General features: G+C 38.2%; 1 protein-coding gene, 1 non-coding gene and 1 pseudogene across 8 annotated transcripts; all 3 read left to right on the top strand.

The window, feature by feature from the left end:
• Nucleotides 1-341: 341 nt before the first annotated feature.
• On the top strand, nucleotides 342-24419 carry CWF19L1 (CWF19 like 1, cell cycle control (S. pombe)). Of its 7 annotated transcripts, none has more exons than XM_011378835.2 (14): nucleotides 342-474; nucleotides 3185-3269; nucleotides 4090-4168; nucleotides 4647-4748; nucleotides 7013-7227; nucleotides 9130-9248; nucleotides 12693-12777; nucleotides 14513-14653; nucleotides 15479-15593; nucleotides 16330-16409; nucleotides 19002-19211; nucleotides 20009-20128; nucleotides 20538-20635; nucleotides 23137-24419. In XM_011378835.2, the coding sequence occupies exons 1-14, from the start codon at nucleotides 452-454 to the stop codon at nucleotides 23279-23281; spliced, it is 1617 nt and encodes a 538-aa protein (XP_011377137.1). In that variant the 5' UTR covers nucleotides 342-451; the 3' UTR covers nucleotides 23282-24419. The 7 variants fall into 7 exon arrangements, with proteins under 7 accessions (XP_011377137.1, XP_011377139.1, XP_011377141.1 ...); XM_011378838.2 differs by having other exon boundaries at nucleotides 381-474; nucleotides 4106-4168; XM_011378836.2 differs by having other exon boundaries at nucleotides 407-513.
• Nucleotides 13860-13977, top strand: LOC111731076 (annotated as a pseudogene).
• On the top strand, nucleotides 19664-19811 carry LOC111731095. Its single transcript, XR_002776951.1, has one exon. It is a non-coding gene; the product is annotated as a small nucleolar RNA SNORA12 (small nucleolar RNA).
• Nucleotides 24420-25125: the final 706 nt, after the last annotated feature.

Genomic DNA, 25125 nt, shown 5'->3' with positions numbered 1-25125 from the left:
AGAAAATTTGGCAACATATTGACACTTATTGAATTGGGGTAATGGCCATTATTCTTGTAACTTTTTAATAGGTTAACACTACAAAATGTGTGTGGAGGGAATCTATCCTGCCCACTACAGTGATATGGTTAGGTTAGGCTAGGTTAGGGCCCATTATTGTGCTGGGAACTTCCTAGCAGTTAAATAACTTCAATTGCTCCGAAATAAAAAATCATAATGAGATTCCTTTTTGTCATTTCCCCTCCCTCTCTCCTTTGCTCGCCTCTCAATTCCTCAGTGAAGCAAAACCACCCGAAAGAGTCTTCTGTCCCTCGGCACTCGCCGTAGGTAACTGAACCTTCATTGGTTAGAGTGTGTGACGTCATATTGTAGCGCGGCTGCTTTTTTCTGCGGAGCGCGGGATCGGTGTCCGCACTTTGAGTAGTCGTCCCAACCCACGCTGTAGGAACCGATGGCTCAGAAACCTCTGCGCCTGTGAGTGACCCTGAATCGGAAGCCGCTGTGTGTGTCTGTGTGCGTCTCTGTGCGTGTCTGTGTGTGCGCGCGCCCGTGTCTCCCGGCCGGGATCTCACGAGTAGCGAAGGGAAGATGAAAAGGGGAGGGTGAGAGCGGGGCATGCTGGTGAGCTCTTATCAGGTCTTGGCCTCACTGCGGCTGGCCTCTTTTCACCATTGTTTTCGCTTCCGAAGGGAGACATTTGGCGACATTCCTTGGGAGAAGCGGAAGCTCCCAGCATCAGGCCTCCGTGTTAGGCCGTGCTGACCTTTTGATACATCAATTCCTGTTCATTTATTCCTGCACTCCATTTATTAACCAAAATTTCTAGGCATGGAACCCACTGATGGGCCCTGGGCAGGATAGATAGATGGTGCTTCTTCCCTGGCGCACTTTTTCGAGGGAGGGGTGTGGTGTGTGTGTGTGTGGCGGGGTGTGCACCTGGCTGGTGAAAAGAGGACTTCATTTATCCATTAATTCAACAAATATTCAGCAAATATTTATTGAACAATTGTAGTGTGCCAGGCACTGTGCTAGGCGTTGCACAGATGAAGTTCCTGTCTTAATGTAGGTAATAGTCCAGAGGAACAGATACTAATCAAAGAATCCATATAAATGTAAGATTATGGTAGTGATAAATGTCAGGAAAAAAGGTTCACAGTTCTGAGAAGGTGTATAATTGGAGCATTTGCCTCATTGTGAGGACTCAGGGGAGTCAGAATCGAGCCTTGGTTAATATTTTTATCTTTAAAAATAGCGTGTAATATTTAAGAAAGCCTTGTCATGATCAAGTTTTCATTTTGGAAAGCGATTCTGGCTGCAGTGTGGAGAACAAATTAGAGCCAAAATAGAGGACAGCTAGGATTAGATAAGAGTGATGACAGAAGAAAAATGCAGGGAATTCATGGTTTATTAAGGAGATGAAATCAATAGGGCTTGAAGATAAGGTTTGGTTGTGAGTGAGGAGTCAGCACTGTTGGGGTTTTAGATTTCTATTTCTCTTCAGCGGGAGAGGAAACACTGGAAAAGGACCAGACGAGGAGATGATGAATTTTGAGGTGTCCTATGATGTACAAACTGGACATGGCTCTCCAGGAAACAATTATAATTACATGTGACAACTGCTATGATAGAGGAAGTGCAGGATCCCATCGGAGCACCAGGACTTGATGAGTGATAGGAGACAAAGGGCCTCCTAGAAGAGGTGGTGCTCAGAGATAAATAAAAATGCTTAATAGATTATTACAGAGCTTGCTCTGAGACGCTGTATGGATTTCTGGAATTTTGAAAGTGACTTTCTGAGCTGGTCAGGAAGACTTTAGAGAAGTGCTAAGCCATGAACGATGGGGAAAATTTACACTCAAGATGCTAGGAGAAGTAACTACCCCAGAGAATGGCAAGAGCAGAGAGTAATCAGATTGGCAGCAGGGAAGGTTTATGTTAGGGAAACTCAGAGAAGGCCCTGGGACTTGTGTAAGGCTGTGGTTCTGCAGGCAATTGATTTTCTTAATGTTTTTAAGTTTTAAACTCTTGGGTGTCTGAAGGATGGATTGGAAGAAGAGAAGGCATCAGAGGAAGTGTAAGCTTATTTATTTTGCATCTAATACCAGATTTATTATATTTCTCTCTTGATTTTGCCCCTGCCATATCACAGACTGTCAGTTGCTCAACCTTGCAGCTATCCTCTATCCTTCACTTCCCATCCTACTTCTCTCCAGTTTGTGTTCAGGTCTTCAGAATTCTAGATTTCTCATCTGTTCCCCCCACCCCCACCCCGCCCCATCTTCATTTGACTTCGCCTTTTTTACTGATGTTTTTGCTTACAGTCAGTTGTTTCTTCAGACCACCTTTGACTGTGTTACTAAAATGATCTTTCTAAAACAGATACGATCATGTCATTTCTCAGCTTGAAAATATTCAGTGATATGGACAATAAAATTCACCAGAAAAGCAATGACAAATCAGTAAGAACTATATTTCAAGATGAGTTAAAAGACATTAAGGAAATGATATGAGAAGTGGAAAAAACATGTAAATCAGAATTATAAAAACTCAGAAATGAGATGATAGAACAAGTTACTTCACAACTTAGGGCCAGTCTGCCTTATGAACCTGAGCTCTTGCCACTTCCTACCTCCCTACCCCATAACACTTTACATATAACTCCTATTGTAGCCCTTTTCATATAAATATACAATTATCAGAGTATCTCTCCTTCTCCGATTGTAAAACTGTTTGAGGCTTGAACTGAGTATTCCTCCTCTTTTTACTCCTAACATGTTCTTACAGTATTACTTGGCATATTGCATTTAGCATATTGTAGGTGGTGATAATATGTGTGTAAGATGTTTGAGAAAGGAGATTGATGGAACTTGGTGACTGGAAGGGAGATTTTTGACTCTCGGTGGTAGACCCATCCATGAAACTTGGGAAGAGAGGAGAAGAAGCTGGTTCAATTTCGGAGGAAATGATATGCTAAATTTTAGATATGGTGAGTTGGAGGTGTTGGTGAAACCGTTAGATGGAGCTGTCCAGTGGTCAGAAATAGTTTACATGCACTGAATGTCTCAGGTAACCTCAGAGAGACCGGGTCACATCTCTACCTGATCCAGGAAGATAAGTATTTACCAAACCTAGCAGGCCTATTCATGTTTCCTGAATTGCCTTAATGTTTATCTCTTGTTTGCAGCTTGGCTTGTGGAGATGTTGAAGGAAAGTTTGATATGTTATTCAATAGAGTTCGAACAATTCAGAAGAAAAGTGGAAATTTTGATGTAAGATGTTTCTCTTTACTGAATATAATTTTACTGTTGTAGTCGAACATACTAAAATCAAGTTTGGGCTCCTTTATTCATTTCTCAGTTGAACACATACTCTCTTTTTTTGTTAGATTGAGTTCCTTTTGTGAGCCTAGGAACTTAGTAGCTGCAGAGTGGTGGAAGAAGGGAGACCTGTTTACCTTTTTATATTTTTTGAATTTCAATCTTGTTACTTTATTTTACTGTACACGAAACTGAAAAAAAGACTAGCAGAACATCCCTAAGTGATTCTGACCTCTGGTTTGGGAAGCAGAAATGTGTTTCATGAGTGTTTGGTATAGATTAAGTCAGATAACATATGAGCAAATGCTTCACAAACCCAAGAACCATATATAAATGTTATGTGTGGTCACCAACTAGACTGTAAATTCTATTACAGATATGGGGGCAGTATGTTCATTGGGTTAAAGATTGAGTAAAGGCCAACAGGCAGGAAATGCGTTTTATATGCCCTGTATTTCTCAGGGTACCTAATGTTTAAAGTTTGTATTTCACAGAGTGATTCTTTTAGGTCAATTTCTCCATCTTTCCCTGGACTCCCTCTTCCCCATCCCCAATTTGAACTTGATAGCTAGTGAGCCAAAATTTAGTAGTTTATAGAATTAGAGTAGCTACTACAATTGCTACTAAAGAATTCATCTATTGAAATTCTGCAAATTGATTAAGGAAAAAACTTGGTTTGTGATCATTACTTAGGATAATTAGCTGAATAAGGTTACTATCAATTATGTACTGATAAAAAAAATCTCATATCTGTTTAAAATACTCATTTTAGCTGCTGTTGTGTGTAGGAAATTTCTTTGGCTCCATTCCAAATGCTGAATGGGAGGAGTATAAAACTGGCATCAAGAAAGGTATGGAATTATTTTTAACAAATGATTTCTAACAAAGCTTCAAGGCTACACAATTCTTGCTGGGTTGTTTTTCACATGTTTTAGTTATTTAAGAATTTCCTTTTGAGCTCTGCATTGATCTGAGTGGAATGCAAATGCATCTAAATGTTCACATTTTGAATTTGGTTGGATGTAGTTCCAGAAAAATCTAAGTACGTAGGAATTGAATAAATACAACCGTGTCTTTTTCTTTTTCCTTTTTTTGTGTTTTTTCCTAATTATACATTGATCATCCTCTTTAAGATGTCACTTCATCAACCTGGTGACACCATTTAATAGGCCGCTAGGTTGGGTGTAGGATATCATAGTTGGTGAGCATATTCTACAGGTAGGATTGCAGACTCTTTACTTTTGCTATGATTATTTTTCCTATGGGGAAGCATTTCTCAAGTTTCAAACCAGATCTGGTAACTATGGTTTACTGTCTTTCTATCTCTAGCTCCTATTCAGACATATGTGCTAGGTGCCAACAACCAAGAAACAGTAAAATATTTCCAAGATGCTGATGGGTGTGAATTAGCTGAAAACATTACTTATCTGGGTAAGTTGACATTTTGTGTGTGTATGTGTTTATAATCAACATAATAAAGTGTCCTTAGGAATTAGTATCTGGATTTTTGTGGTTGGATTCGTCTGCCATTACTGCTTGAGAGAATGGGTGTTGGCAGAGGGATTCGTTCCCAAAGTTTGTGTCAATACCCTTAAAACTGGCATTTTTTCCCTTTGTGGTCTTTCCCACCTCCCTCCAATCTCCTTGTGTTCCCACAACCAAATATATACTCTTTGAAATAGAAGAATAAACTACTTGTCTACAGTGTATCAAGCACTTAAGGTGTAAATGATGTTTAAACTCCTTGTGTGTAGTCTCACCATTTAACATTGCTAGATATGTACAGCTTACTTGTTGAATTCCTAACTAGCTATAGTTCTAGGTTTCACTAAAGATTTTTGGAAACTCAATTTTTTAGCTCTGATCTTTGGGTTTTTCACTCCCTTTGTCCTTTTTCTGGTTCCAGGTCCACTCTGCAGTTCCAGGTTAAGGTTGTTCTTTCCCCACGCCCCTGAATCTCTTCTAGTGGTTCTTTCAGTGTCTGGCTGTTTTAAAAAGCATTGTCAAATTTTGCTTTTGTTTTCCCTTCACCTGTTGTCAAGTTTGCAGCCTCTTGTAACATTCAGCTCATTTTTTTTTTTTTTTTCTTAAAATGGCTCCACTGCCCGTCATATTTCCTCTTTCTTGATCCCTCATTTCTCTAGAAAGCTTATACATTTTCTTTGCTGTGAATGTCCTTACTTTCCCTCCCCACAGTAGTCTGCCATGGCCTTTGTTCTCTACATCTGACTGTGGCCCTACTATAAGCAATCTCATCTTATTTCAATTATATGGGTCTCCTTTAGGCATAAAATCGAGGGACAGATTTTTGTTTCTTATTTTTAATCACAGTTGCGAGATATACATTTTGAAATTCTTTTGTTGTAGTTCCTAACATGGACCTGTCTTAATAGCAGTTCTAATTGTAGTTATTAGATTTGAGTTAAGACCACTACTGGAGATATTTATGGCAGCTATTTTACCATATGAATTTAGTGCCAGGAGTGGAAAGAGCAGCTGAGGTATTTGGGTTATTTCTCTGCAAGATTTTTTGAGATCCAGTAAGAGGAGCAAACAATGAACTTGATAATAAACATGTGATACTGAGCTTAAAGTGCTGGCAAAACATCCAACATATAGTTGGATATGATCTTTCTAGAGTTTATAAACAAGGTCAATGTTGAAAGTATAGATTTTGGGGAGTTAGTCCCATAAAGATGAAAAATGAAGCTCAAGAAGATCACAGTTGTTAAAGAAATATAATGAGAAGGGAAGCAGGCAGATGATGGTACCTTATGGTTGGGGCATATATCTTCATCTAGAGGGTAGGCAAAGAGGTGAAAGTGATTAGAAGACTGTTGAGAGCGGTAAAGATGTTAAGTTTATAGACTAAATGAAGAGAGAACAGTTTCAGGAGTAGAGACTTGGCAATTAGTGACCTTTAGGAGAATGATGGGAGAGGGAAACTAGTGTGTTAAGAAACTAATTAAGAGGTAAGGCATTTAGGACAGACTCTTGAGAACTTTGTAACTGAAGAGGAAGAACTTTGTCAGTTAGTATATGTGTTCCTTTATTAGTATGTATATTAATTAGTATGTTTAATACTCTATTTTCTGAATGGAAAGAGCCAGTTGAGAAGAGACTCAGGTGAAAGGAAGGTGAAAACTGGTGGAGCAAGGTCTTGAAGGCACAAGTGAAAAATAAATTTAGAAGAGGTAGAGTTTCTAATTTTTCCTAAACAGTTATACTTTTGAAATGTTTTCCTTCTCTTGGAAGCTGCTGCCTTCATGAAGAATACATCTAGGCTGCACCTTCCTCAGAACTGCAGTTATTTTTTTCTTCTCATTGCTTCACCCCATGTCCAGGTGTCTGGGTTTCTTTCACTCCATGTAGCATTTCCTCTAGTAGGCAGAAAGCCTTTCTCTTAATTAGTGTTTCCCAACTTTTTTCATTTGTAAGGCACCTGGGGTAAACTGACTAGCCAGGGACTCCAGCAGCCTCTACATAAGGGCTGCTTTTACTGAACAGCAATACTGTTGTAGCCATCTAACACTGAGGCCTAGCAGTCAAAAGGGGGCTCTAGGAGAGTTTACACTCATTCAGACGTGTAGAAGGCAGGGAAGTAGGAGAGTCGGTGGCAGAGATCGAGATTCATTTCCATAGTGACATGTCATTTGCAGTTTTGACTAAAACTTTTCCATGTTTCTTTGAACCAGGTCGTAAAGGTGTCTTCACCGGAAGCTCGGGACTACAGATTGTGTACCTCAGTGGGACAGAGTCCTTAAGTGAGCCAGTCCCAGGTTACAGTTTTAGTCCCAAAGATGTGTCTTTCCTGAGGACAATGCTGTGTTCAACATCCCAGTTTAAGGGTGTTGATATCTTGCTCACATCCCCATGGCCCAAATATGTGGGGAACTTTGGGAATTCTTCTGTGAGTAATGCTTGCTCAGTTGTAATTTCTAAAAGCAAATTGCATTGGCTTAATTTGGGCTTTTTTTTTTTTTTTTTTTTTTGCTTTTTATATTGAGTATTTCGGCTCTTAGTACCTGTCAGTAGAAATCTTCTGTGAGTTTTTTCAGGATACCTAAAGCTATATCAACTGACCAAAGCAAAAGTTGATTCTATGAAAGCACGATTCACAGATGAGATTGCTGAAATCTCAATTATGACTGAATCGTTCTTTAGATTATATTGTCTGCTTCAGGTACCGTCTCTCAGGCTTCCTCTTAATGTATTTTGAGTATTCACTAATTTTTAGTGAAAAGATTTATAGCTAGTGGCAGCTCTGCAGTCATATTTTCCCCCTTCCATTACAGATTATAGCTTTTTGCCTATCAATTTTTTTAAAAAATGGAATCATTATGGGATCGAAGATTGAGAGATCTAAAGATGGGAAATGAGATGTTGGAAACTTGGTACTTCTCTAATGTGAAAGCTTTAATGTTGGGATGCATTGGAGCTTACCTAGCATTTGATCTTAATATTTTTATAAGCAGCCTAGAAGAGGATGTACACCAGGTTGGTGAGTGACAGCTATAATGGATCGGGAAATACTATATTCGTGGAAATAAGCCTAAGGAAGATCTGGAAAGGTCGTGTGTTAGTATAGAAAGCATCAGCTGAGCTTCAGTGAAGGGAAGTGTAAAAATGCATTTAGGGGCAAATGTCAATTAATAGATGCAGAGTTATCAGAAGGGGTCCAGAAAGGATCCTGTAAAGCAGTCTGCCACTTCAGCACAATATGTCTATACCAAAAAACCAGCAAGATACCAGGCATTGTCAGGGAGAATGTTGAAAAGGGACAATACTCTTCCCTTTCCACAAAGCCATGATTATTCTTCACCTAGAATACAAAGGGCAGTGCTGATTGCAGTGTGGAGAAGATGCAGCAAAGCTAGGAAAGATCCAGAGGACTATTAAGCTGATGGTGGACGTGAGAAAGACACATGTGATGCTCTGTAAAGGAGGATCAGAAGAATGAGGCCCCTTCATTTTAGGGGTGCTAAAAAAGAATTTTGATTAAAGTTTATAAATAACCGTATAAGATGTAGGAGAGAAAACAATACAGTTCACCAGTTCCTAAGATGCTACAACTAAGCTCAAGGCCAATTCCCTGTATTTCAGTAGAAGTTCTTTACTTACTGGAAAATTAACTTTGATGATTTTTTTATTTCCAGCTAATAACTTCTCTTAGAGTTTATACGTAATAGTGTGGATGAGAAGTCACATAATTTGTTGTTAATGGAAACTAGGGATGATCTGGGAACAAGCCTAACTTTTGACAAACTTTATGTTACAAACTTTACAATAAAGGCATGGTCGTGGCCTTCTACAAACCATGCCTTCCTTGACTGAAGTAAAATAAAGGTTTGCATACTTATGTGAAGTCCTTTTATATTCCATACTAAACATTCTGTGGATCCTTGGAGCCCTGAAAGCTAGCTTAAGTTTTATTTTCTTCATTGTCTATCTGCATTGTCGGAACTATAGGTGCACAACAAAACGAATTATAGGAGCGTAGTGTGTGGGCTTCAGAGAGAGTTTACTTTCCAAAAATTAATAAACCCTGTTTTGGGTATTAATGTGAAGGACTTACCTTTTAACCTCTAGCTTCTAGCAGTTGTTCTTATTTCTGTATTTATAATAGCTCAGCTCTCCCTCTGTGTTTCAGAGTTCTCTGATTGCCATAAGTATGGAGTTTACTATGCAAACCCTACTGCCTAAATTTATATCTACATACAGATATCAAAGACATTGCAAAATGTCTTGTTATTTCTTTGCATTTTTTGTTAACTCTTAGGTCTGTAAAGATGACTGAGTTTCTGTTTACCAGGGAGAAGTGGATACCAAAAAATGTGGCTCTGCTTTGGTCTCCAGTCTTGCCACAGTCTTGAAACCAAGATATCATTTTGCTGCTTTGGAAAAGACCTATTATGAGAGGCTTCCATATCGGTGAGTAGCATTTTGTTCTTTTTGGCTTTTTGAAGAATTTGCCTTGGATTTTCTGTGTAAACTTCTCATGTTCATTTCAGCAATATAATGTCTTAGTTTCTTTTAGTTACTCAGGCACTGAAATGAGTGACTCTCAAGTCATTAAACTTCTATGAGTTTGTTCTCTAATTTGAAATACAAGGGATTGCACTATATAGAGCCCCTGAAAGGTTTGAGGGTCTGAGGTAACAACATTGTTTAATTATCATGGCTTGATGTAGCACAGTAACTCCTGTTTTGATCAGGTCAAACAGTACTCTTTGTATAGTCCTAATATCAATATAATCACTAGAAGTATTTCAGTTTGGGAATCAAGACCATGTATCAGTTTTTTCCTTCTTTTTTTTAAAGTTTGAGTGGAGGTAGAGTTTTTAAAGGATGTATTGCAGAGAAAATAAAACCAGTGATTTATAAGTGATAGAGTTAAGTAAAGTTAACTCTGAATTATCTTTACTGTAAAGGGCATGGATAATCCCTGAAATAATTTATGAAAACTTTTTTACACAAAAATAATGTATGTGTTGTTGAAAGTTAAAAAAGTATAGAAGAGCAAAAAGGAGAAAATAACCTGCCCTTTTCCCGTAATACCACAGCCTAAGATATAACCATAGGTGATATTTCTGTTATATCTCTGTATAACATTCCAGAAAATCTTCTTGTTCTTTAAAACTATGCACCAAAAACAGAAGTTATGAGAATAAGCCACTCAAAACCTCTTCAGCTTTTAAGGATCTTAGTACACATTTCTCTGAAGAATATATACCAATGGCCAATAGACACATGAAAAGATGCTCACATCATTAGCCATTAGTGTAATCCAAATCAAAAGCACCATATGATATCACTTCAAAGACGTAAACAATAACAAGTGTTGGCAAGAATATGGAGGAATTAGAACCTTCATACATTGCTGGTGGGAATGTAAAATGGTGCAGTTGCTTTGCAAAACTGATATTTCCTTAAAAGGTTAAACATAGAGTTGCCATATGACCCAGCAATTCCACTCCTGTTCCAATCAAAATGAAAATATAGGTTCACACAAAATTCGTACACAAATTATCATAATAGTATTAATCATAAATATTCATAATAGCCAAAATGTGGAAGTAACCCAAATGTTCATAACCCGCTGAATGGATTTAAAAAAAGAGGTATATTCATGCTATGGAATATTATTCAAGAAAAAAAGGAATGGAATACTGATACATGGGTGAACCTTTAAAACGTTATCTTTCTAAATGAAAGAATGCAGACACAAAAGATCACATATTGTATGATTCCATTGATATATAGTGTCCAGAATAGGCAAATTTGTATTGTTTTAAGCTACAAAGTAGAGATGGTAGATAAGTGGTTGCCAGGGGCTAGTTAGAGGGAAATGGGAAGTGACTGCTAATAGGTATAGGGTTTCTCTTTCCAGTACTAAAAATGCCGTAAAATTAAATTGTGGTGATAGTTGCTCAGATCTGTGAATATACTAAAAACTATTGAGTTGTATACTTTAAATGGGTGAATTGTATAGTATTTGAATTAGCTCTTGAAGCTGTTTAAAAAAAAAACAACAAAAAACCCTGTGTAACTTTTTAACCAGAGTTATAACGAGAACCTATAACTATCATAATAAAAAATACTAGTGTAGTTAAATCTCTACTAACGTTTGCACCTAGAATTACAGTCAGTCCATGCTTTACATCCCTGTATTGTGAAACTTAAAGTTTTTCCTTGAGGAGCAATTTATCATAATTAAAAATACCATTCAGGGGTAGCATTCTTCATCAGTCATTTTTATTTTAAATGGGGGAAACGACTTCCCAACTTCTTTATCTGTACTTGCAATTTCCCTGTGGTATTGGTTTTTTATTGTTACTATAACAAATTATTCCAAACTTTGTAGCTTAAAACAATACAAATTTATTACCATATAGTTCCATAGGTCACATGTTTGACTGGGCTAAAATCAAGATGTTGGCCAGGTTGTGTTTGTTCCTAGAGGCTCGAGGGGAGAATCAGTTTCCTTGTCTTTTTCAGCTTCTAAAGGCCACCTGCCTACGTTCCAAGGCTCATAGCTCCCTTGCACTATCTTAAAGCCAGCGACTCTGACTGAATCCTTCTTACCACTCTTACCTTCTTCTATAGTCACTTCCCTCTCTCTTCTGCTTCCCTCTTTCACTTTTAAGGACCCTTGGGTTATGTTGGGTCTGTCCAGGTTGTCCAAGATCATCTCCCTATCTTAAAGTCAGTTGATTAGCACGTGATTAAATCCATCTGTCACCTTAATTTCCCTTTGCTGCATAAGCTAACATTGACAGGTTATGGGATTAAATCATGGACATCATTGTGGGAGGGACATTGTTTTTGCTTATTACACCCGGATAACTTAATAGTGGAAAATGTTAGCAATCCCTGAGGTTACTGCACTAGTTACTACTTGTGCTAAAGAAAGACACTTCTCAGGCTATTTCTTAATGTCTTCATGTATTACTAAAACTTCCATTTAATTACGAGTCAATCTGTTCCAGTCATTTTAACAGTTGGAGACAGTTGCATGTGAAACACCATGACTTTCACCTTAGACTGATACCAGTCCCATTTACCAGCTATGAATGTACTTGCTCCGTTTAAAAAACAAGTTGTAGCAGACAGACTATCTTTTGGTTATTTTCCTTCAATAATGTGACTATAAAATGTGTATTTTGTATTTTTTATGTAAAATGATATGCTAGATTTTTAAGTAAAATTATATTTTTGTAACATTTAGAAAATTTCTGAGGCATGAGGAAAATAAAGACCTCTAGGGATTGGCATCTGTATTAATGTTCAACTTACTAAAAATAAAAAAATATATCTAATGCCGTACCTTTTTTAATTACAAATAATAGTTGCTCAATGTGGAATAGTTATTAAAAAGCTCAAAAAATATTTTGGCATATGCAGTTCCCATATTTTTGTCTATGAAATACAGACATTCATGTATATTTATGGTTTTTCTAGAAAAAATGAAATTCTATATATTACTATTTGAAGCATACTTTTTTCCACTTAAAACTCATTTCTTTTTGGTTTTCATTATTATACTTTTTATTACACCAAAGAAGAGAGAACAGTATAATGAACCTTCCTATCCTCATCACCTAGCTTCAGCATTTATCAACCTTGTGCCAGTTTTACAACTCTTTTAAAACTAAAAGTTGGAGTTTTTGTACTTTTCAGATACATGATGTTATTTTTCCCTAACAACAGCCCTGGAAGGTAGGGATGTTTATCCTACTAGATGGACAGGTAGCATCTTACTGGTGGCGATGGACTCAGGACTCTTTTCATGGCCTGATGGAGTCTACATATTTTACAATTGTAAATCAAAAGTAAAGTTTGTTGGTAACCCATTATCTCTCAAATATATTATAGAAACCACATCGTTCTGCAGGAAAATGCACAGCATGCCACCAGGTTCATAGCTCTGGCTAATGTTGGAAATCCAGAGAAGAAAAAGGTAAAGATTTGAGTATTTGGGAGTAGGTTAATATTCATTTTTGGCCTGATAAGTGTTTCTCTTGCCCAGTTTAGTATTCAGATCTTCTCCCCAACCACAGTGTCCCAGCACCTCAGTGACTCCTTTATAAAGATACGGAAATGAAGGGTCAGCTTTCCTTGGGTACTTTGTAGGATATTTTAGAGCCAGATTTGGGAAAACAGGCCCAGTAGAACAAAGGCAGATTTCAAATGAATGCTGTTTCTTTCTTCTCGTGTGATTGTCTCTGTGGGTATTAATGAATTTGCCTTCAGATGGTATGCTGGCTTTGCTTCTTTTAGCATCTTCATTTAGCAGAAGTATAAGGTCCTCTCAGAGATTTCCCTAAGTCCCCCTTTGGCTTTGAGAAATCTTAATGATACCTGGAATCTGTCTTTGCACTGGAAAACAGTGCAGGTGAATGAAGGTAAATATACCAGGAAAAGCACATTATTTTTCTTAATTCCCTGAGAGTATTTCTGATTCAGTAGGGCCAAAAGCAGAATTTTGTGGATTGAGACAGCTAACATCAGAATGATTGGTCAAAGGGGGAAATAGATAAATAATGTGGAGATTATTCCACTGTAACATACTATAAACAGCGTACATAAGAAAAATAAGCAAATACACATTTTCTCTTTTCTATGTCTTAAGCTTTTAAGACCAATGCATTCTTAGATTTGTAATTGTTTTTTTACTGCCTGTTCAAGAATGAATATCACTCACAGTATTATTCGTCTATTGCTTTACTCTCAGAGTTGTGAAGTTAGCCTCAGCCCTAAGCAGCTCATGCTTCATTCAAAGAGTATGCACATTTTTTAATTTGGCAAGCATTCTTAAATTCATCTCAAAATTTTCTTCCAGTTTACACCCCCCACCAGCAGTGTATGAATTTGTTTGCTTTCTATCCACTTTCTCATTCTCAGTTGGTAGTATCAAGTTTTTATTACAGTTTTTGCCATTCTGATAGATGAAGATGGTGTATCACTATTAATTAGTTACATTTCCATGATCTGTAGTGAGGTTAAGCATCTGTTCATATTACATCTAAAGTTCCCAGTACTGTCTACAGCCATGCCACCCTGAACATGCCCGATCTCGTCTGATCTCGGAAGCTAAGCAGGGTCGAGCCTGGTAAGTACTTGGATGGGAGACCACATAGGAAGACAAGTGCTGTAGGTGGAAAAAAAAATAAAGTTCCCAGTACCTGTGCCATTAGTCTGAAATTCTAGATATTCAAATGAATAATTTATTTCTTTGCTACTAGTGCCTAAAAAAATTTATCAGCATATACAACAGAAATTGTATAGTTTCAGAGGGAAAAACTAAGTTGTCCAATTTATTTTTCATTAGAAAAAAAGAATGACAGTGCCATGATTCTGTTGATGAAGTATACAAAGAAAGATAAAGGACTCAGAGGCAGAAGCAGTTTGTCTTCAAGGATTATGGAGCAAGTCCCTCTAGGCCTTGTATTGACTTTTTTTTTTGTAAGGGTGGAGACTTTGAATGTTGCTTGTCAGCGCTCTGTTAGCCCCTGCAGAGGTCACTGAGTTGGCACCTGATTTGCTAGGTATTTCATGAGCCACAGATGGGCCAGTTGCTGCCCTTTTAATTTTACTCAGTTTTGAAGCCTTCTGTGAAATCATCACTATAAAATAGATGGATTACATTTGGATAAATAGTATTTTCCTTAATGTTATATTATTTTTCTTTAAAGTATCTTTATGCATTCAGTATTACTCCCTTGAAACTAATGGATGCAGCAGAACTGGTAAAACAGCCTCCAGATGTCACTGAAAACCCTTACAGAAAATCTGGGAAGGAAGTATCCATAGGAAAGCAAATTCCTTCCCCTGAGGTATGTTCTCATTGAGAGTTGGCATTTTTCTGGGCAGGATTGCCCATTACATGTATACTTTTGCTGGTTATAGTTTAATTCATAAGACAAGTTTAATCCCTAGAATCTAATTTTTTTTTCCGTTGAGAAATCGTGGTGTTGTTTAGAAAGCCTTAGATTTCAAGTAAGCTCTTTTTTTATTGTAGTTTAGGGTTAACAGTTTCATATTTTAAGTCATTCTCTAAATTTGGTTCATGTTTGGGTTACACATGTTAAGTCTTTTCTTGTCTAAAGTTAATTCTCTGTTCTTAACTTTTCAGGCAAGTATCCAACAACTGCTCGGTAGCAATTAATTTGTGATTTTTATAATGAGTGCTAGTAGGTAATGATTCACTCTGAAGAAATTTCTAAATAGCAGACTTTTCTGAAATTAATTTTTTATTTACTAAAGCAAGGAATGTCAAATTCCCTTTCTATCATACATGGTCTGCTTTCTCAAACTTTTTAAATGAGCAGCCTTCTCATCTTTTTAATTAAAGACTGCAGTATGGCCCTATTGAGAGAGAAAGGGAAAAGAATTCAGGTGGGTTCATGTTGTTTTAGGCAAGAATTACTGTATACCTTTCATTTTAATTTTCTTTTCCAAAGAGATGAATTTGGTGGTATCTTGGATAAGTGTTGAGAAGTATGACTAAGAGTCCAGTCATCTTCTCTAGAATAGGCTGAAAGGGCTGGGAGGAAGGATAGACATGACATGGCAGGAATGTTCCTTTGTACGTGAATGGTTGGCTACTTATCTAAATGTTAGTTTAATATCATTTACTCTTCTACCTTTGGCCATTCCAGGAAGAGTCAGCCTGTCAATTTTTCTTTGATATAAACGAAAAGCAGGGAAGGAAGCGTTCATCTACAGGCAGAGATAGCAAGTCCTCTTCTCACTCAAAGCAGCCTCGCAAACCTCGTAAGTACCTTGGTTCCAGAGACCTCCTCTGTGAGCAGTAACTGTTATTTTAGCCAAGCAGCATTGTAAGAGAGCCTCTTCTGGCAGAAGAAAATTGTACAATGAGTCATTAGGACCAATAATAAAAATGAAATAATACAAAGATGGCCTGACTTTGAGGCTGAGACTATTCCTGTAAGAACTATTAAAACAGCCCCTTTCATTCATGTCTGTAAAACATGTGAGGTAAAGAGCCTACAGAACCAATAAAGATTCATAAAATAGAATAATCAAACTGGTAGAAAAGACTTTAAGGCTATTTCATTGAGGTCCTTTTTATCCACCCTCTCATTTCAAAGATGAAGAAGCTCACCTTGGGAAGGTAAACTTACTGCCCGGGGTCATATGGATGGCTAGTTGGATAGCTGGGACTGGAATTGGGGCTCCTGACACCCAGTTCCGTTTTCTTTCATTGCAGCCTATTGCCAGTTATATGCTATTTTCATCAGTATGTGGTTATTACTTTTGGATCTCCTACCTGTAGAATAGTTACAAATTCAGAATTTTTCTAGTAGAAGTTAGTTTCATTGATAATGGTGATGTGTTTGTGTGTGTGTGGTCATAGTGGGAAGAGAACAGGCCCAGCTCATTGTGGCAGTGCTGTATACCAGTCTTGCAGGATATAAAGATCGGACAAGGATTATTATTTGCTGGAGTTCCTAGACCATAGTAATGTTTGGCTTTCTTCCACATGAAGCTCAGCCTCCAGGACCCTGCTGGTTTTGCCTTGCCAGCCCTGAAGTGGAGAAGCATTTGGTGGTCAACATTGGCACACATGTGAGTTATTTCTATGGATCTTTTACAGAGGAGACACCTGTTTGTTTTCTATTCACTTCATTGAGTCATAATTTACATATAAAATTTACCCAATTAAGTGTACAATTCAGCAATTTTTAATAAGCTTACCTAGTTGTTCAACTGTCACATAATACAGTTTTGGAACATGTCCATTGCTCCAGTAAGATTCCTCATGCCCATTTACAGTGACTCTCCATTTCCACCCTCAGCCCCAGGCAACCACTAATCTACCTTCTGTCTCCATGGGTTTGCCTTTTCTGGACATTTCATATAAATGGAATCATAGAATATGTGATCTTTGTGTCTGGCCTCTTTTACTTAGCATAATATTCTTGGGGCTCATCCATGTTGTAGCATCTATCAGTATTCCATTCTTTTTATAGTCAAATATTATCCCATTGTATGCATATACTACATTTTGTCTATATATTCAATAAATGGACATTTGGGTTATTTTCACTTTATGGCTATAGGAATAATGTTGCTTTGAATGTTTGCATGTATGTCTTTGTGTGGACATATGTATTCATTTCTTTTGGATAGACACCTAGGAATGGAATTGCTGGCAAATTTATCTTTAACTCTTTAAGAAACTGCCAAAGTATTTTCCAAAATAGCTGTACCATCTTTTATTCCTAACAGTAATGTATGAGGGTTCTCGTTTTTCCACATCCTTGCTAACATCTTTTTATTGTCTCTTTTTGATTATAGCAGTTCTCCTGTGGTTTTGTAGTATCAGTTTCACGAAATTGCTTCCTCCCTTCTTCCCCCTCTGACAAATAGGTATGGATCTTCTAGGGTGATGCTTTTATGTACTTCTCGAACTCTATTTTTACTCCATACTAGTAAAAAGTGATAAATTCTCAGTGTTGCTTAGTAGTAGAGGCTATAGCTTCTGAATGACAGGAATCCCCACAGCCACATCGGGTATCTGGGAACCCAAGTAATAAAATAATAAGGTTGCTTGGTGAGTACTGAATCCAACTATGAGAACTGGATGATCTTGAGGATGATTTTACTCAGACTGTGGAAACCTCTGATAAAGTATGTGTCTCACAATAAGGTCATCCTATTTCAGATTTTCTCAGATACTTTTCCTTGGGCAGAGTTCGATTAGGTTTTGAGTGATACCTTTGATCCTCATTTCGCTGGGATCCATATAGACCATTATCCTTTTCATTTACTGCGAATGAAAAAAGCTTAATTTTCAGGGTTGCATTTGTACCTTTAACACCTATGACTGTTTGCCAAGGCTCCTGAGGAAAATAATTTACAATCCATTTCTTAGTGTGTGGCACTTCTGCTGACAGATACTTTAATCTGTTTTTCATTGGCTTAGTCTAATTTTTGTTTCTGAGCACATTATCCTGACAATCTGAGGGCTCTTTATCATGGCCTCCTATAGAATGACTGATTAGCGTCTCTATTTCATCTTGCACTCTAAGTCAATCCCTCTCCTGCCTTTGTTGTTTGAGACTGAGTGGTCCCAGTCTTTTACATTTAATTTTTATGTCTTTATTATTGGCACATTTCCTAGCTCTCGGGGGAAGACTAAATGGGGTGCAGGCCTGTGGTACAATTGGGCTATGGAGCCTGTGGATGAACTCTTCAGTATGAAGAAGAGCAAACTTGAAAAGCTCTTGCTGTTAAGGGAATTCCTTTTTTGGATTATCTCTTCTAGATCTTTTTTCCCTCTTTGGATTAGTTTATGCCAGTCTTCTCTCACACCTTGTATGATAAGGCAGCCTTTGAACTGCTTTCTGCTTGAGAAGCTTCAGTAGGTTCAAAATGCCATGTAGAGGAAAAGAGATTAGGAATTGGTGATTTAGCTCAGTGCTGCTCTAGGCCTCAGGGAGAGGCCTTCCCTTCCATTTACTTTTTTGTTGCCCAGGGCATGACCCTAGGGGATAATCAAGGAAATGTATTTGTTTCTCATCTTGTCCTAATGCTAGAGGGGCAAAAGCATCTCAGGTCTTGATTGTGGCCCAGCCCAGCACTCCAAATAGGAGGCCACATGAGGATTTTAGCCTAGAGCCTACCTAGTAATCAAGTCTGCACTTAATATACACTGTCCTTTGTCCCATGGAAACCTTTTGGGAACCTCTGGTGACATTTGGGTATCTGGCAAAGGATTTAGAGTTTCCTGTGTGTATCCATTTCTCTCTATTTCCTTTTATTACTTTTCTCCCTGGCTTTCTTCCTCAAGGGATTTACAGAGAACTATGCTGATGGCCCATGGCCACACATTGGTAAAACAACAGGAAGCCCACTAAGAATCTTCAGCTCTGATGTGTTTGAAGCCAAAAGCCTATTTATACGCTGCTCATATGCTCCCAATTCTTTTGATACTTGAAGATTATTTGTTGCATCTAATTTCATTCTTCAGCAGGTACTTGAGAACGTTGTTGTTATAACCTCTAAAATCAGAATTTTTAAAGTTGTAGAATTTCTATTAATAGCCTCTTTGAGCACTTTTTTCACACCCTCAGGATTATTCTTTGTATAAGCTTTTCTCCCTGAAGAATCATACATGCAGTATTGATGTCTCACTTCTATGTGCTTCTTCTTCAGTGCTACCTTGCCCTGGCCAAAGGAGGCTTATCTGATGACCATGTCCTTATCCTGCCCATTGGACACTACCAGTCAGTGGTAGAGCTTTCAGCAGAGGTGGTGGAAGAGGTGGAAAAGTATAAGGCTACACTGAGGCAGTTCTTTAAGAGTCGAGGAAAACGGTGTGTTCTATTTGAGAGAAATTATAAGAGCCATCATCTCCAGCTACAGGTAGGAGCTTTGCCCAAGAACTTGGAAGGGCCCTATGGGGACCTGGTATTGATAAATATTTAAACTATGTTAATTTGAATAATTAATTTGATATTTAAATATTTGATTTCAATAGAAAACAAAATTTTTAAATATTTAAAATATTTAACATGAATTTTCACATTAATATTTAAATAATGTTCATTTAAAAGGCTAAAGAGTCTGGTGATTTCAGGGGAAGTGCCTGGTAAGTATAAGTGAACTGCACAGATAGTAAGTCCCTTGTTTAGAAAAAGAATGTGTAGTTGAGGAAGGTTCCAGGAAAGATGTGGGCCTTGACTGGTAGAGTTTGGAAGAGATTGGGTATTATGTGTGAAGCGCAACACGAGTGACCACTCAAAGGTAAGAAATAGTCACAGATCCTGCATGGGGCTAGCAGCTCAGACATTTGGAGATTGTTATGGATACTTTGTAATTGTGGTGGTTTTCTTTCTGGCACATTTGTTAAGTTTTCAAATGGGCCTGACTCTGCCACATATATTATATAGGAGCTGGCAAAGGTTTGATGACAAAGAAATTTCTCTCTAGCCTTTCCCATATCAAAGATAAGCTCCCACATGTGGCAGGGTACCTCATAAGTTTAAGTCCTTACAGACAGGCTGACATCAACCTGACTGGCCTGAGGAGAATCTCTACTGAGGGGTGTTCTCTACCCCTGTGATGGACTTGCTGCTTCTCAGGAACTATAGAAGGCATGACTTCTCTGGGACCTGCACAAAGAATTTCTTCTACTTTCTCCCCCTACCCCCAAACCCCAGGTCATTCCTGTGCCACTCAGTCGCTGTGCTACTGATGACATTAAAGATGCCTTCATTACCCAGGCACAGGAGCAACAGATAGAGCTACTGGAAATCCCAGAGCACTCTGACATCAAGCAGGTAAAACAAGAGGGGACATGTTAAACCTGAGGTACTAGTAAGGCATTCCAAAAATGTTAAGTAGGCAGGTGACAGTTTGCAACTAGAACATGAACTATTGATTAGATTGTAGACAAAGGTGGTATTACAGCAATGCCTCAGTGCTTTTCTGGGATGAGTAAGAAATTAGAAATTTCCTAAGGCAGGAACTTAGAAAGATGGTGCCACTGAGAGGATCTTTGTAATATCTGCCAGTCTGGCTTTTTTAGCTCTATTTCCAGTAAGGGCTTGGGATCTATAGCTGCTCACATCCTTTTTCTTGTGCTTCTAGACTGAATTCTTTGCCAAATTAAAACTTGTAAAAGATGAACTAGGATTTTAGATTTTCAAAACACTATTGTATATCCTTATGTAGCTCTGTTTACTTTAGGTTGCACAGCCAGGAGCAGCCTATTTTTATGTTGAACTTGACACAGGAGAGAAACTTTTCCACAGAATTAAAAAGAATTTTCCTTTGCAGTTTGGAAGGTTTGTATATTTTTCTTATTTTAAATGTGTTTTCACTAGACCCGCTCTAAACAAGGGAGTGGGCTGTATAGACAGTTAAATAAAAAGCCGAATAAGAAACAGTCCTTGCCTCAAGGAACCAACAATCTTAGGGTAAGTCAGATATATACATATATGATAGTAACGTAATGCAGAATGTGAAAAGTACCATTACAAGAGTTTGAGGAACAATGTGCTTTAGAAATTCAGAGAAGAGAGAGCTCATGTCTGCTTAGTGAAAGACTTCATGAAAGAGTTGAAGTTAAGCCTGAGAGAGAATGAGGGCAAACATTTGACTGGGCATTCCAGCCTGAAGGAATAAAGTGCTACCATTCATTGAACATATGCTCTGTGTCAGGCACTCTGCTAAGAACTTTACATGCATTGCTTTATTTAACCTTCCCAACTCTGTAAGGTGGGTACTGTCATCTCAGTTTACCAATATGGAGAATGAGGCTCTAGAGCGGTGCCCAATAGAACTTTCCACAGTGATGAAAAAGCTTTTATAAATCTGCACTATCCTATACAGTAATAACTAGCCATGTGTGCCCATGAGCACTTAAAGTGTGGCTAATGTAACTGAGGAGCTGAATTTTTAATTTAATTTTAATTAATTAGGATTAAAATTTGTATATCTATATATAACTAATGGCTCCTATTGTAGACAGCATAGCTCTACAGTAGTTAGGTAGCTTTTCCATGGTCATAGTGGTAGGTTCAAACCCATGCCTTTTGGACCCCAAAATGTGTGGTCTTAATGTCATTATTCTATAGTGTCCTAAAGGTTTGGATGAGGCATTATTTCCGCTCATATCAGGGAGAACATAACTGCAAACCATATAGGGAGTGGTATAAATCAGGCAAAGACTGAAGACAGGAATTTGCTGACAAGAAGAGATATTGCATGGAACAGAGTCAAAATGTACATAGCAGTTTATCTGATGCTGGTGTCTCTGATATGCAGCTGTTTTTTTCCCTGTTTAGAACTGAGTTTTGAGTCAACTTTGAGCCCTTTCCTAGACTAATTTGGAAAGCCTCCAAGAAATTGCCACCATTGGATAAGTCCAGTAAATGTAGTTGTCTACATTTTCAGAAAGATAATTGACAAATGAGAGCAAGTATGTTAAGAGCTTCAAACATTTGACATTATCCTTTTGTTGTTGCCTCAGCAACAGGTGCAGATGTGAGCACTGATGACTTAGGCACTGACTGCACATACACACAGGTGCATAAGCCTACAGCAGTGATTCTTTGAATGATTTTATGCTCATGGTAGTTGTATTTTCAACACTGAGTATTTTTCAAAATATTAATTTACAGTTACATAGCATTTTATAATTTAAAAAAATACTTGAAAAGACTTTTTTTCCCCCTGCTGTATAAGAAATGTAGTTCTCTTCATTTTACAGATGAAGTAGGCTCAAGGTTTGCCTAGGCAGCTAGAACTTGGCTCAGGGCTTCTGACTTTTAGGAGACTCATATGATTTGTTTTCAGCTGTTCCATTTATTGTAGCTTCAAAGTGGAAAATGAACCATATAGATGAGCAAATAGTTATTTCTAATATATCAAAAAAAGTAAAAATAAATAAAAATATAAAGCACTGGCAATTAGAAGGTAGCTTGTGTGTGTGTGTCTGTATGTAGTTTTTACTCCTAAGAACTAAGATAAGTGTTGTTGATATTGAGCCTGTTCTATTGTGCCTGTGTAGGCCTGAATCCCCTAAAACAGGGGTCCCCAAACCCCTGTTTTAGGAACCGGGCCGCACAGCAGGAGGTGAGCGGCGGGCGAGCAAGTGAAGCTTCATCTGTATTTGCAGCCCCTCTCAGTGCTAGTATCACTGCCTCAGCTCCACCTCAGATCATAAGGCATTGGATTCTCATAGGACCGCTGCCCTAAAAGGAAAGGCAGAAAGAGTAGGGTGTGATACTAGGTGCCTGACTTTGTACCATGCCCTAAGCAACTCTTGGTCTAATTTGGATGACAAAACTAGAGTTTAAAGCAGGATGTAATCACAGCTAGTTTGTTACTTTGATTGTGTTATCTCCATACCACACAAAACTCTTATTTTGCATTTCATAAGTTAAGAAAATCAGGACTCAGGGATGAAATCAAGTCATATCAAGTGACAGAGCTAGGAATGGAATTATCTCTGATATTTCTGACACCAGGGCCTGCCCTCTTTCTCCTGTGCCATGTTGCTTCTCTCAGTGCCAATAAATTGGTTCCAAGTTGTTCAGAGAAGTAAATGGGATTTGAGGGGTTAGGAAAGAGGTAGGATGTGAGCTGGTCACTTAAAATGGGTATGATTTTGATTATAATAGTGCCATTCTTGGCGGATATGACACTCAGGGCAAGAGAAATGGTATAAAGTCAGAGGAATTTGTATGCCTTCTTTGAGTGATGCTGAGGAGAGCTCTGGCTAGGGAGTAATAGGGGGGTTCAGATTGATACTGTTTATTTTGACTTTGTGGTCTTTCTGCAGGGAGGTCCTGGCCAGTGAAGCCATCCTTAATATTCCCGACAAGTCTGACTGGAGACAGTGTCAGATCAGCAAGGAAGAGGAGGAGACCCTGGCTCGCCGTTTCCGGAAAGACTTTGAGCCCTTTGACTTCACTCTGGATGACTAAGCAAAGGGAAAGGCACTTTATAAACTTCACAGGAAGTAGTAGCAGCCTGTTTTTTAAGAAAATACAGTCTTCCATAGGGACTGTTTCCCTGCCTCTTTTTTTTGTGCATTCCCACGGAACCTGTCTGAAGCAAGAGGCCTAAAATGGAATCTTTTTGGAAAAAGTCACATTCTAGGATGAAAACCCTGTATTAAAAGCATGTCTGTCACCCAGCTCCAAGCACAGCTTTTATCAACCAACATTTTCAAAAATATTTAAACTATCAAATTAAATTCAAATACTTTTCCATGAACATTTAGGAAGTGCCTTATGTTCATGTTACCTATAACCACTGAAATGAAGTAGTATTTGTGTGTAACAGGAGCCAGGGCTTTAGGCCCAACTTTTATCCCAGGATCTCACAAGTGGCTTCTCCCTGAGCCACCTAGGTTGGGGAAGGGACCTAAGGCCTTTGCCATTTTTCTTATAGCCTTTATTTTATTGATATAAAAGAGTTCATTCAGTCCTTCGGCAAATACTTAACTCCTGTGTGCTAGGCATTTTCTATAGCCATGTTTTTTTCCCAACATGGTTTCTTTTGTCTCAGAGTTTACAGTCTAATTTGGAAGAGAAGGGGCAGATTTAAGAAAAGATGAGTTCTGCTTTAGATATGTTGAGTTTTAGCGTGCTCGGATAATTATAAACTCATAGAGATCCGGATTTGTGATAAGGCTTTGGGATCATCAAAGTATAGGTGAAATTATGAGGATGGATAAGAAAATAAGAAAATGGTAGTACAGACCTACCACTCATAGAGATCTGGATTTGTGATAAGGCTTTGGGATCATCAGAGTATAGGTGAAATTATGAGGATGGATAAGAAAATAAGAAAGTGGTAGTACAGACCTAAGATGAAGATGACTACCTTGAAAATAGAGTGATCCAACAAGTATATGTCAAAGGAGCAGAGAGAGACAGACATCACAGGAGAATGCCATATCTTGGAGGCCAAAAGAGACTATTTCACTTAATCCTCAAAATATCAATGAGGTAGATATTATTACCTCCATTTTATACATGAAACAAGACTGGCAAATTTGAAGTTTATGGATCCTGAGGTCAACCAGCCCAGGATTTTTAATAAAAAAGCTATGCAGCGTCCCTGTGAATGCCAGTGATCAATGAACTATGGGAAGCAACCAGGTTCCTGCAAAGATGGCCACTTCTCGGTGAGCGTAATCATGAGTATCCTCAGCATCTCTCCCTGGCTCTTCCAAGTGAGATTTAGGAGATTTCAGCCTCACTTGTGGAGATCAGACACACTCCAGTGTTGGCTATGCCATACACCTAGCAAATGAAGGCTTCATACTGTTAGGACAGCCCACCACAATCATCTGTGCAGTCTGCCCAGCTCTAAGGGATGTGTTGGAGGTAATATTTGTAATCACCTCCAAGTCTGATACTCCAGCTTCATGGCTACCAAGCATGTATGGGAAACCAGAATTTCCAATACCATACATATTACTGATGACCAACACAACTTTGTAGCATGCAGGGTTCAATCTAATTGTATCATTCAAGAATTTTGGTGACAATAGACAACATTTGTTTTTGCCAAAAGCCTGGTCAATGCATATGCTGTGTCCACATGTAACATCTATGGTGTACAACCATATGTCACTGTTAGTTGTAATTCTGAGTTCACAGGCAGGGCTGTGCAAATGATGGTCCAAGTGCACATCTCAATAGAGGTTCAAGTGACCATGCTTAACGAAACCGACATATTTCTTAAGAGAATTTGAGTCCATGCTGATTGTGTTATACCTGGAGTGATTGGCAAGATCCCCAGATTCCATGAAGCTATG

Source organism: Pteropus vampyrus, unplaced genomic scaffold (assembly GCF_000151845.1).
Source record: "Pteropus vampyrus isolate Shadow unplaced genomic scaffold, Pvam_2.0 Scaffold348, whole genome shotgun sequence".
Lineage (NCBI taxonomy): Eukaryota > Metazoa > Chordata > Mammalia > Chiroptera > Pteropodidae > Pteropus > Pteropus vampyrus.
The sequence above is the reverse complement of the archived record's forward strand: the minus strand, read 5'-3'. Positions and strand labels throughout refer to the sequence as shown.

Excerpts from the sequence above, each read along its gene's own strand:
- CWF19L1 (XM_011378835.2), top strand. The coding sequence starts at position 452 with ATGGCTCAGAAACCTCTGCGCCT. Across the intron at positions 14,654-15,478 it reads AGCAAATTCCTTCCCCTGAG|GAAGAGTCAGCCTGTCAATT; the intron begins GTATGTTCTCAT and ends TGGCCATTCCAG. Across the intron at positions 19,212-20,008 it reads GCCATCATCTCCAGCTACAG|GTCATTCCTGTGCCACTCAG; the intron begins GTAGGAGCTTTG and ends CCCAAACCCCAG.